Source organism: Triticum urartu, chromosome 4 (assembly GCF_003073215.2).
Source record: "Triticum urartu cultivar G1812 chromosome 4, Tu2.1, whole genome shotgun sequence".
Classification (NCBI taxonomy): Eukaryota; Viridiplantae; Streptophyta; class Magnoliopsida; order Poales; family Poaceae; genus Triticum; species Triticum urartu.
The window spans coordinates 497,310,423-497,321,884 of record NC_053025.1 but is presented as its reverse complement, the minus strand read 5'-3'; the positions used below and the strand labels follow the sequence as shown (position 1 = coordinate 497,321,884).

The 11,462-nt window shown below is 47.8% G+C and overlaps 2 protein-coding genes across 5 annotated transcripts; one reads left to right on the top strand and one right to left on the bottom strand.

Annotated features, from left to right (window-relative positions):
• Window positions 1–923: 923 nt before the first annotated feature.
• LOC125552261 (F-box protein At5g07610-like) lies at window positions 924–1,819 on the bottom strand. Its single transcript, XM_048715757.1, has one exon. It carries the CDS (start codon window positions 1,652–1,654, stop codon window positions 1,163–1,165), a length of 492 nt encoding a protein of 163 aa, XP_048571714.1. The 5' UTR covers window positions 1,655–1,819; the 3' UTR covers window positions 924–1,162.
• LOC125552259 (long chain base biosynthesis protein 1a) lies at window positions 1,409–6,529 on the top strand. 4 transcript variants are annotated; one of them, XM_048715754.1, is made up of 13 exons: window positions 1,409–1,517; window positions 2,957–3,124; window positions 3,217–3,311; window positions 3,461–3,552; window positions 4,189–4,282; window positions 4,354–4,426; window positions 4,514–4,646; window positions 4,826–5,000; window positions 5,154–5,294; window positions 5,411–5,506; window positions 5,605–5,746; window positions 5,885–6,012; window positions 6,103–6,529. In XM_048715754.1, the coding sequence occupies exons 2-13, from the start codon at window positions 3,013–3,015 to the stop codon at window positions 6,277–6,279; spliced, it is 1,458 nt and encodes a 485-aa protein (XP_048571711.1). In that variant the 5' UTR covers window positions 1,409–1,517; window positions 2,957–3,012; the 3' UTR covers window positions 6,280–6,529. The 4 variants fall into 4 exon arrangements, with proteins under 4 accessions (XP_048571711.1, XP_048571712.1, XP_048571713.1 ...); XM_048715755.1 differs by lacking the exon at window positions 1,409–1,517 and adding an exon at window positions 1,657–1,922; XM_048715756.1 differs by lacking the exon at window positions 1,409–1,517 and adding an exon at window positions 2,149–2,515.
• The last annotated feature ends 4,933 nt before the right edge of the window (window positions 6,530–11,462 follow it).

Sequence of the window (11,462 nt, the reverse complement as noted above, 5' to 3'; positions counted from 1 at the left end):
TGACATCATCATACTCCTTTCAATATTATCTCTATCATGAAAATGCATCCTCAATTCCCAAACCTCATCTTCAAGACTGCAAATAATAATACAATAGTGCACTATAAGTACTTAAGGGAAACTGAAGCAAGCTAGTGCAGACCAGAGCAGAACATCATTTGAGTGCAACAATTCATATCCTTTTATTTACAGAAACCCTAGTTGTAAGCATCTAATTAAAGAACTATATCATTCTAATTACAGAACTATAACACACACAAACCCTAGAACTACATTAACCCTAACCCTAGCAACAGAAGGGGAATGTGATTGGGGAGGGGAATGGGACTGGGATCTCACTAGACGCCGCCGAAAGCTGAAGCAATGTGCTGGCTTCCAACTGGATTTGCCTTCACCGCCGCGACGAAAGATCTGGCCGCCCTGAATTCCACCGAGTACTACGGGTCCTCCTCCTCCTCTTCTTCTGCCGTCGCCTTCATAGGGTTCGAGCTCCCGCACATCTCGCCAGTGGACGGCTAGGCGCCGCTGCCAGCATCGCCCGACTTCGCCGGACTCATGGCTGCGACGGGGGGCGGGGACGGTGCGCCGCACGACCGGGAACAGGGGAGAAGAAGGGGGAAACGGGGGAAGAAGACGGGGGAAACGGGGGATAAGAGGAAACAGAACGAACGGCGCCGTCTAACGGCGTCTAACGGCTGTCGGACCAGCTGACAGCGCCACGTCGGCAAAAACCGGGCCCCACCTGTCACAAATCCACTTATCGGTGTCCGATCAGTGGTATTTGCAAAATTGTTTACGAGAGAGTTGGTGTTTTTTGCCAAGAAACTGTAACATAGTGATTTCTGCTAACCTAGCCCTCAAACTGATGGTTTTCTGCAATTTACTCCCATATTATAGCGCATGAAGGTGGTATCCCGCCCCACAGTGAAAAATATCAAGTTACATTCCGGATGAACCGCAATCAAATGGAAGTCCACATTAAGGCCAAGAACATGCGTTCCTCCGGATAAATATGAAGTTTCAACGCTATGCTTCAATATCCATTCTTTGCTGTCATAGTCCTCGAGAACATGAACTGCTAGTCGAACCACACGGCCATCTTCATCTTGATGAAAATTGGCATAATGCAGGCGACCCTGTGACTGCTGAATATGACCGCCATCTAGAATACGGCCTGGTCGAAGCCCATACGAGCGGCGCCCACCTCGCCCGCCTGGCCGGAGTCCGGCAAGACGACCCACTTCTCCGTGGCGGGGTTGCACACGACGTAACGGGACTCGTCGCCACGGGCAGAGACGTGGTACCAGCGGCAGAGGAGGAGGCCGTTGCAGCAGTCCTGGAGGTCGACGCGCCGGTGGCTGGGGAGGAACGCCAAAGAGGTGCGGACCAGAGGGCGGCGGCTGCCCCCGACGCTGGTGAACTGGACAGGTGACTCCAGGAAGCACTCCCCGCCGGTGCTGCTGTAGAAGAAGCCGGACAGCGTCTGGGGGAGCCTCCTGCGGTGGCTGCGGTGGAAGGTGAGGCTCAGCCAGTGCCTGGAGACGCACTTGAAGCGGGCGAGCGATTTGGCGGGCACGCGCGCGAGGATCTCCACGAGGAGGTCGTCCGTGAGCCTCGCGGCCGCCATGCCCATGTCCCCCTTGGGCATGGACATGGTGCCGGAAGGGGACGGCGGTGGCGGTGGCGCCGTCGAGTTCGAGCGAGGGAGAAGGGGAACGGAACCTTCCCTCCCTCCTTCCGCGTTTCGGATGGCCACGACTTGACCCGCTCATATGTCCGTTTGTTTCTGCCCCCCGAAAACCAGATCCCCCCGAAAGAGCTGCCCACCTACCCAGAGTCCCAGACGGCCAGAGCGGATCCGGAGGCGTCACCGACCCGCCCGACGCCAACGACCTGGCTCCCCCCAGTCCAGCCACCGACAGGTACTTCCGTCATCTTCTCACTTTGCCGCCGCCACCGCCACCGCCGCCGCCGGCGCTGCTTCTTTTTTCGTTTCTTTCGATCTGCATCTCGGGGGAGGCGGGGCAGAGGGCCGGCCGCGGATGCAGAGGTGAGGTCGACGGGAGCCCAGCGAAACATATAGCACGCGGATAACCGAGAGCCTTGAATCTTCCTCATTATTAACGCGCTGGCCGGCCGAAAAGTATAGACACAGCCCAGCCAGCCAAAGATGACCGACCGACCGCCGCCCGAACACAAGCCCACTCAAACAAAACCCAACCCATCTCCTCCTCCCTCCGTATTCTATTCCTCATCGTCGTCGTCTCTCTCCAGCACTGACTTTCTCCGAATCCCTCGCCCCCCTCTGCTCTGTTAACCCCGTGCTGCCATCCATTGCGGGGCTGCGATCCTGCGCCGGTGCTGGCACCTGGTAATCAGCACGAGCACCGCCGTCCGGCGCATCGGGTTAGGGTGTCCCAGGTGAGGAGAGCTCATGTTCCCTCTTCTCTTCCATTGGAATTTAGAATTTCGACTTCTGGGGATTCGCGAGGACGACAATGGCTCTTTGCCGGAGGTAAGATGGGTTTTCTCTTGAAGATTGGTGTTCATTAGTTCAATTTCCTCCCAACCAAACGAAACGAAACGTGGCATCCTCTCCTCTGAGATCTCCGCCGCCGGCAGCGGCCATCCGGGTTTGTTTGGGGCCGCATAGGCAAGGCCTTCATTGAACCTTATCTCGCTGCCCATGTCCCTCGATGCGGGTGAGATTTAGATTTTACTAGGAGCGTGCAGAAAGTGGGAAAGTTAAGAGCTTTATTGGGACGAGTTCGCCCTCAGATTGGATCCAAGCGCGTGACTTCTTACTGTACCTGTTGTAAAAATAACCCGGGTTAAACATGACGCCTTTGTGTCTGTTCGATCTTTGGGATCAGTTTTGTGTGTGTTCCCGTACTAGATTCTGCTTTTCTTTGACCGATCTGGTTGATTGAGGAAAGGAGCGTTGTTTGTTTGGCAGATTTGAAAGGCTGAGGTTACCCTTTGTTGGAAAAGGCTTTGCCATAGAGCTGGGACATGGACATGGCATTGCCGATTGTGAATGCCACCACGGCAGCGCTTGCTCGTGTCTCAGCTGCATTCAACGCTCCTCTTGCCCGTGCCGTCGTCTTCGGGGTTCATATCGATGGTAATCCTCTTCTACCCATCAACAAATAATGTGTGATTTCATGATGGTGCTGGTATAGTTTTTGACATTTTGAGGCGGTGTCATTGATTCAGGTCACTTGGTTGTGGAAGGACTTCTTATTGCCGTCATAGTGTTTCAGCTTTCCAGGAAGAGCTACAAACCTCCAAAGAAGCCACTTAGCGAAAAGGTTGAGTGGTTTTTGTACTTTGTTCGCAGTTTGTTCAAGTTAGTACAAAGTTGAGTCATCTATTTTGGAACGGAGGGAGTAATAACTATTGGTTTTTGTTGTCCCTTCATGAAATATTTGGGTAACAGTTTGCATTTTAATCTCCGCAGGAGGTTGATGAGCTATGTGATGAATGGGAACCAGAACCTTTATGTCCCCCAATCAAGGAGGAGTCCCACATTGACCCACCAATCTTGGAAAGGTCTGTGTGGCTTATTGATTTGTTAATTGGAGTGGTATTCTTTTTAATGTATTTTCTGTTTATGTCTTTGCGATTACAAGGAAGCGTAACCAGTGTGCACTCCTATAAATTTGATGAATAACTGTAAACTCCCTGGCGTTAGCATTGCTCTGCCTGAAGTACTTCCTACTATAGAATATTGGTTACTGTTTAAGTATTTACAAAAGAAATAAAAACAGTGGAAGAGAACCTCTCACAGTAGTGTTTGCAAATGATATCATTTTGTTTGATTTAAGCTCACCATTGGCAGAACAAATGAAATAAAAACAGTGGAAGAGAACCTCTCACAGTAGTATCTGCAAATGATATCATTTTGTTTGATTTAAGCTCACCATTGGCAGATATTTTTTTTAGAAAACCATTGGCAGCTACCATTCTAGAGATTTTTTGTATGTGGTTGTCAATCTATTCTAGATCCATTTGCTTTGATCCATGGAATATGAAATGTAAATATTTACAACACGAGCAAGTCACAATTACAGGATGTGTGTAGTTGCTGGGCATCTATATTCTGTCCTTTATTTGTGGGGGATATGTAATCAGTCCTGACTTCCGAGGGCCATAAGTAACACTGCTATCTGTATTTTTTTGATACAGTGCTGCTGGACCACACACGACCATTGAGGGGAAAGAAGTTGTAAACTTTGCATCAGCGAACTACCTTGGTTTAATTGGCAACGAGAAAATTATTGTAAGAGAAAACTCAATGTTTGTCAGCTATATACTAGTCTGGAATTTCTGATCGATATGAGTAAATTGTAGGATTCTTGTGTTGGTTCATTGGAGAAATATGGTGTTGGATCCTGTGGTCCACGTGGCTTCTATGGAACAATTGGTTTGTATATTCTTTGTTCATGTTCATAGCCAATTACCTCTATTGCAAATATGAAGGAGTTGACTTTCTTATGTCGAACACTTGCAGATGTCCACCTTGACTGTGAAGCAAAAATAGCCAATTTCCTGGGAACACCGGACTCCATTCTGTATTCATATGGGATATCGACCATATTCAGTGTTATACCTGCATTTTGTAAGAAAGGAGATATCATAGTGGCGTGAGTCAACCTTCACTTTCCTGTTTTGAGAATATATTTATATATATGAAAATAGCATAGTACCTTCAGGCACCATTGTTCTTGCTTTTTCAGTTTTACACCTTATACGTCACTAATACTTTGCACTGAATATCCTTTTTTCAAGTTAAACTGAAGCAAGTTTTCTATGTGCATTGCAGTGATGAGGGTGTTCACTGGGCAGTGCAAAATGGTCTCTATCTATCGAGAAGTACCGTTGTTTATTTCAAGCATAATGATATGGCCTCACTCGCTAGCACTTTGGAAAAACTTACTCGTGGAAACAAACGGACCGAGAAGATTAGACGCTACATTGTTGTGGAATCTATCTACCAGGTGTGCTGCCTTTTGTGGTTGTTTTCTGTTAGATAAGTGTAGGTTTTTTCTTATTGTGGAGGTTTTCAACATTAAATATTTATCTTGATTGTAAACGCATGAAATATTTTAGATGTAACCTTCGGATGAAACCCCCTCTCGTGGTGACTGCAGAATTCTGGTCAAATCGCCCCCTTGGATGAGATAGTCAAATTGAAGGAGAAGTATCTGTTCCGTGTTATTCTGGAGGAGTCTCATTCGTTTGGTGTGCTCGGCAAGTCTGGGCGGGGCCTTGCCGAACATTATGGTGTACCGGTGAGTGCTTGGTGTTTATTCCAAGTGTTAAAGAAAAAACTTTGCTGCAGCACTGAAGAGCTGTATACTTCTTGCCATGTTCTTTCTATTTCTGAGATTTTCCTTGCATTGTGCAGATTGACAAAATTGATATCATCACTGCTGGAATGGGAAATGCATTAGCTACTGATGGTGGGTTCTGTACAGGAAGTGCTAGAGTTGTTGATCATCAGGTAGATGCAATTTCAGATTAGTGGAACATCGATTGATATAAACAGAACTGTGTTAAATATTTTGAGCTTTGAATGACCAAGGAGTTCCATTTTTGCAGCGTCTAAGCAGCGCTGGCTATGTTTTCTCTGCCTCTCTGCCACCCTATCTTGCCAGTGCCGCAGTTTCTGCTGTAAACTACCTGGAGGAGAATCCTTCAGTTCTCGCTAACCTAAGGAGCAATGTTGCTCTTCTGCATGCAGGTAAAGATGTTTCTCTTGGCATTTAACTGCTAGTTGTGGAATTAGATATATGTGTGAACAGTAAGGCATGCCACAACATGTTTGTTAGCTAGCTGCTTCTGGTCACCACCTTGATTCCTTTTATGTATTTCATCACAGGACTGTCAGATGCACCAGGACTTGAGATTTCTAGCCATGCCCTGTCACCGATCGTCTTCCTTAAGCTGAAGAAATCGACTGGTTCTCTGGCCACTGACCTAGATCTTCTTGAAACCATTGCCGAGCAGGTAAGTCCAGACGGACTCAGATTAGACTTCCAGGTGCAGTTTACATCAACTTCCATAAGCCCACACATTCACACGCCTTTCCTCCAACAGGTTTTGAAGGAAGATTCCGTTTTCATTGTGGCGTCGAAGAGGTCAACTCTGGACAGATGCAAGCTCCCCGTCGGAATCCGGCTGTTCGTTTCAGCTGGTCACACTGAATCTGACATCTCCAAAGTGTGTTCATCCTTGAAGAGGATTTCTGCGTCGGTTCTTTCAGATCACGTTTGACCCTGGTTTCCCTTCCAAATATGACAAGGGCTTGGTGGTTTTTGACGCCCTGTGTACTCTAAAGGCTGATTACGTGTTTGGTAAATGTACATAACAGTTATGTACATTTCTGGATTTCATGAGTTCCATATGTTGTTGTCGCCTATACCTGCTAGTGAAAATTTTGTAAACGCTGTGGTTAGAGATGATGAGTTGTGCTGTACATTTGACTAATTTCCATGTTGTAAACTAGGCATATATGTCTTCAGTATCCTCGGCATGCCTGTTGTAGCATGCACTCTCTGCATCTTTCCTGGGTACCTGAATACACATACAGACAACCATCATTTTTCTCTGAAAACCGTGACATTCATCACCAGATAAGGGCGCAACTTTAGCAGATTCCCAAGAAGATAAAAATAAACTGCTATTATAAAGAACATACTGTAAAATTGCACTAGCGGATTCTCTAAAGCGAACTCCCTAAATTATTTGAAGGGAACTTCAAATCGTTGCCGTTAGCCTGCAGCGCACTCTATCCTAAAGAGTTTTGGCTTTCCTCTCCCACTCTTTCTTCTTGCCCGCTACGTCACTGCAATTGTCGCATTGCCTCAACCGATGACTCTGACGCTCGGGACATCGGCCCCGTCGCTCGGGACACCCCAACACCGACTCCATCCTATGAGCCCCCTCCCCCACCGCCATTGTAAGGTAGCGCCGGTCGGGCGCTCTAGGCAAAGGGCACGATGAACCGAAACAAGAAGGTGAACGCCCCAACCCCATCCGTCGTGTCTACCCCTCCTCCATACATCCCTCTAACCCAACTGTCTAACAGATGATGATGAACGCCGAGACCAAGCACGTGTTCAGCGAAATGTCAAGTTGATAAAAAATGGTTTCCCTTTGTACTTTGATTTTTAGGTTCAATGGTAGAAATATGACTGGTTGCATTCGAACAAAGTGGCAATTGTGCACTCTTTTTATTTAGTGATGGATTATCCGTTTGGTAGGATCGTCGATCCCTACGCCATCCTTCTTCAGCATGATTCATTTTGAATGAATGACTAGTCAAGAGAAACTCATCAAGACTTCTCTCTAGAGATGTTGGTTGAGCATTTTGGGAAAATAGATGAAGTGATGAAAGAAACAAAATTGAATGAATTCTATGCCTCATAAGCATCGAAGAGAGCATGCAGACAAACAAACTACACCAATGGAGAAGACATACCTTTGACGTTGGCATGGGAGCATGTGTCACTTGATGCGGTCACTGGAAATGATCAAACACAATGTAAATTATTGGAGGCGCATCAATAAATGGTACCATGATCAAGTTCCGCATCCGTCTAACCGTTCACAAGGATCCCTTACAAGTCATTGGGGGTATGGTCCTTGAGATTGCAATCGATGTGCGGGTTGTTTGGAGCAAGTGAGGAACGTGCTTCCTACTTGTGCCACCATTTATAACTATGTGAGCACTTCTCATCTATGTCAACAACATATTTTCCACATATTTGCATTTACCTTCGAGAACAAAATCATCTTGGATTTGTACATTGGAGGAGTGGATATCCCAAGAGAGGTAAAAGCAAATGGCCAAGTGAAAGGGAAAACCATTTGTCCCCCAACATTGTTAGACAAAGCTCAAGAACATTGAGAAGTGGATGATGAGGAACGAGAATGGTCCTCCGAAGAAATCGAGGTCAACTACCTCATTCTTTTGGAGTGTGAACATTATGGTGATGCAGATGAGAGGAGGCATAGGGGTGGATCAAGTAAGGGGCAGCCTGACTGGAGGAAGAGATCGAATGAGATGCTCATGCGACAAGGAGAGGTGGCGGCCGTGAAAGACAAGATTGATAAGTCGATCAATGCAAAGAAAGAGATGGTAGCTCAAGCAATTCAATAAGATAGACTTTGAGGAGAGGAAGCAACAAGAGAAGTTAGGACGGCAAGAGGTGAACAACAATACGTAAGAGGCGCAAGACCAAGATGGAGAAGCGTAGGCTTCAATTCAAGAAGAACCGATTGAAGCAAGAGATTGTGGCTAAGGATAACCTGCTCATGATGATGGACCCAAATGCCATTGATGGAGTATATTTTGAAAGATTGGGTGACCGGAGATCCTGACATCTAGGATTGCATGGAGTGTGTGATGCACAATGATGGACCGAGTGGTGATGTCGATGTCATGTGATCTTTTTTATGTTGGTTCAATGCGTGCATGATGATTTTCTTTTGATTGAACTTTGCTATGACGGTTCATGTTTTGTTGATGCATTTGCGGGATACGCTATTTTTAAATTTAAATTGAAACTTAAAAATAATATGAGTTGAGATGTTGTGCGAAGTGTGTGTTGTTTTTTTTTGGCGTAAAACGTCACATCTATTATAAAAGTTCACTGTAAGTACAAATCATCTTAAATATAATAAAAAATTACATCAAGATTTTGAAACTACCGAACGACCACTATTGCCGCCAGAATGAGCCGCCGATGCACCCTTGTTGCGGCTCCCCTAGGAGAGCCGGCCTGACCTTGTGGATGACGTTGAGAAGTCTTCGTGCACGTGCCCCTAAGGACCAACGTCCTGGAGCCGCAGTTGTCGTCGTTGAACCCTTGCATAGTTCTGAAGCACCTCGCACAAAATCTTGCCACATGATGAGAAATCCTAACCTCGTCATCAAAAGAAGACGAAATGAATCAATGCCGGAGCACCGTCTACGTCCAGACAAACGAATTCGAAGAGGATCGGTGCCTGAAAGACAAATTCAAAGAAGAAGCACCATCGTACGTCCGGCCGAGCGCCGATCCTACAGGACTTAAAACCCTAATCTAAACTACTAACTGAAGCAGAGGCGCTGGTTTTCCTCTCCCTGCCACCGACCGAACGGAGCGGTGATGCTGAACGGTGACGACCTCGATTTGTGCGTGTGAAACTGAAGACCAATTTCAGTGCACATGCAAATACATAGGACAAACATAAGAGGAAAAACCACAACGGTCGTACTCCTAGTTTTGAGAGAATCTGATTCTCGCAGGTTAGATATAGTAGGGGCCTCTGAAAACAATTATAGAGGACGGCCCAAACACAGAAGCTGTGTTTTCCAGGGAAGAATCTGGCGCAACGAAACGGACAGGACGGGCATGGCTTTCCGTCCCTGCTTGGTGAATGGGAACGCACATGGGGACTGCTGGTGCTGCTAGGCCGGGTCAAGCAAGCAAGTCTCCTCCCGGGCACGCACGCGTCCGCCGATGCCGCTGCCCCGACAGCGACGCGGGCGTTGTTTTTTCCGTCGGAGCTCCTCCTCTGGCCACTCACTGTGCGCATGGGGCACGAGTTCGGCCGCGTCCATCCATCCATCCATCCGTCCATCCGTCGCCCACGCCGCGGCGGGGCGGCCGCTGTTGGGAGATGCGGAACCGGTCTCGCTCCGGCCCAGAGTGCGCGCCGCCTCTCAGGGCCTTTGGCCGGTGCGCGCCTCCGCCTGGTCGTGCTCGTAGGCCGTAGCCTCCTCCAGGCGTGCACGCCAACAACGTTCGACTTTTCCTCGAAAGGATGATGATGCTACGGCTACATGCAGATATGGGCAATTGGGCATATGGGACGGTGCTGCCGCGCGCGGTCTCGGTCTGGCGGCTCCCGATGCCCCCCTTGCGGCGGTGCATGGTCGGCATCCCTCGGGGCTTCGGCTCGTTGCGGCGGCGACGACACCCGGACCCCGGGGCTTGTCCTTTCTCACAGGAAACGAGTACAGGGACGTCCACTGCGACGTGGTGACCACGAATAAGACCACCGGAGTGGACGGGGTGTCAGCACGTTCTTACATTATTTGGTTCTCACTGTGCCCGATTGTCTCCGGCTGGCGCAAAAACGAGTGTGTGTTTAGCGCTAGTTGGAGCAGATGGTTCGGCACTTCAACCACCCAAGAGAACAGAATATAGAAACACTCGGTCGGTACACGTTAGAATATAGTACCGTGTTTCATGCGCGGCGTGGTGTCAAATTGGATCTTCTCCCCGCAAAGAACCAAGAAATTAGGTCTCGAGTTCTCAGGTGCGCCTCTCCTGAAGTCTTGATGGTTCAACCGTCGAAATATGCATAGAGTATGCCGTCCAAGTCGGATTTGCTCAGCTGCTAAACTTGTGAGTGAGCTCCGTTGTGAAGTCAAATTCGGGTTTTAGCCAAAGTCAAGGTCTGCTTTTAATAAGAAGAACAAAACAAGACGCTATGTCACGGGACCAAATGGAAACTTTTTCCTAACACGGTACATACACACATCTGCTCACCTTACAATAAGGTACGCACGCACATTCTATCCTTATTAGCACCTCCGAAAGACTGAGCCGGCACATTATGTTAAGATTGACGAAGTCGCCAAAGACACCGTCGTAGTCGACGGGAATATCTTCTCCTACTGAATGCACATGGTCGTCGCGGAAGGCCTGGAATAAATAAAAAAATGCGACTGTCAATGTCAAATCGAGAACTTGAACCCTGTTAAACTAACCATCTGATCTATGCTCAATTTGCCAAATGGAAACTTATTATCCGTCAACGAAGTGTTGAAACGCGAGCGTCATGTCTTTATTGAAGCAATCATTATGATATTTTTACACTAATCCATACTAATAAGTTGTATGCATTTGCACTCTTGACAAATATAGGACAACATGAAAATAAAATATTTTGATATTTATCTCCTTACTCCGAGCGAACCCGTTTTCTTTCTTCAAGAGGAATGGAAGAAAAGTGATCTCGGCCCAGGCGAGTAGCCTTCTGCCGCCGTCCTTCGGCGGCTCCCCTCAGACGGCGACCTTTCATTCGTCAATGGCGAGGGAGGTTGTCGGATCCATGTGTGAGGATCGTGTAGCTTTAGGTTTTAGGGTTGTTCGGCGTCTTGGGTTTGGCGATGACTATAGCGACGCTGAATAAAGAAGCTTCAGATTCTTCCTCGGCGAGGCAATTGACTCTATGGTGGGGATGGACTTGAAAACTAGTATGTTCAAGCAAGGATAGTGTGGAGGCAGCATCCTTGTGGTGGACTTGTGTCCTCGAGCTCCGTCGTTGCGACGATATTTGCTCCAACACCGACGTGGAGCTTAGGAGGTTGTCCAGGAGCGGATGTGGATTGTGTTCTGCTTCAGCGACATCTGAAAGATGGTGGATCGTGTGTTGGGTTCGTGGTTGGAAGTTATGATTTC

Excerpts from the sequence above, each read along its gene's own strand:
- LOC125552259 (XM_048715754.1), top strand. The coding sequence starts at position 3,013 with ATGGACATGGCATTGCCGATTGTGAATGCCACCACGGCAGCGCTTGCT. Across the intron at positions 5,747-5,884 it reads TGTTGCTCTTCTGCATGCAG|GACTGTCAGATGCACCAGGA; the intron begins GTAAAGATGTTT and ends ATTTCATCACAG. Across the intron at positions 6,013-6,102 it reads TTGAAACCATTGCCGAGCAG|GTTTTGAAGGAAGATTCCGT; the intron begins GTAAGTCCAGAC and ends TTCCTCCAACAG.
- LOC125552261 (XM_048715757.1), bottom strand. The coding sequence starts at position 1,654 with ATGTCCATGCCCAAGGGGGACATGGGCATGGCGGCCGCGAGGCTCACG.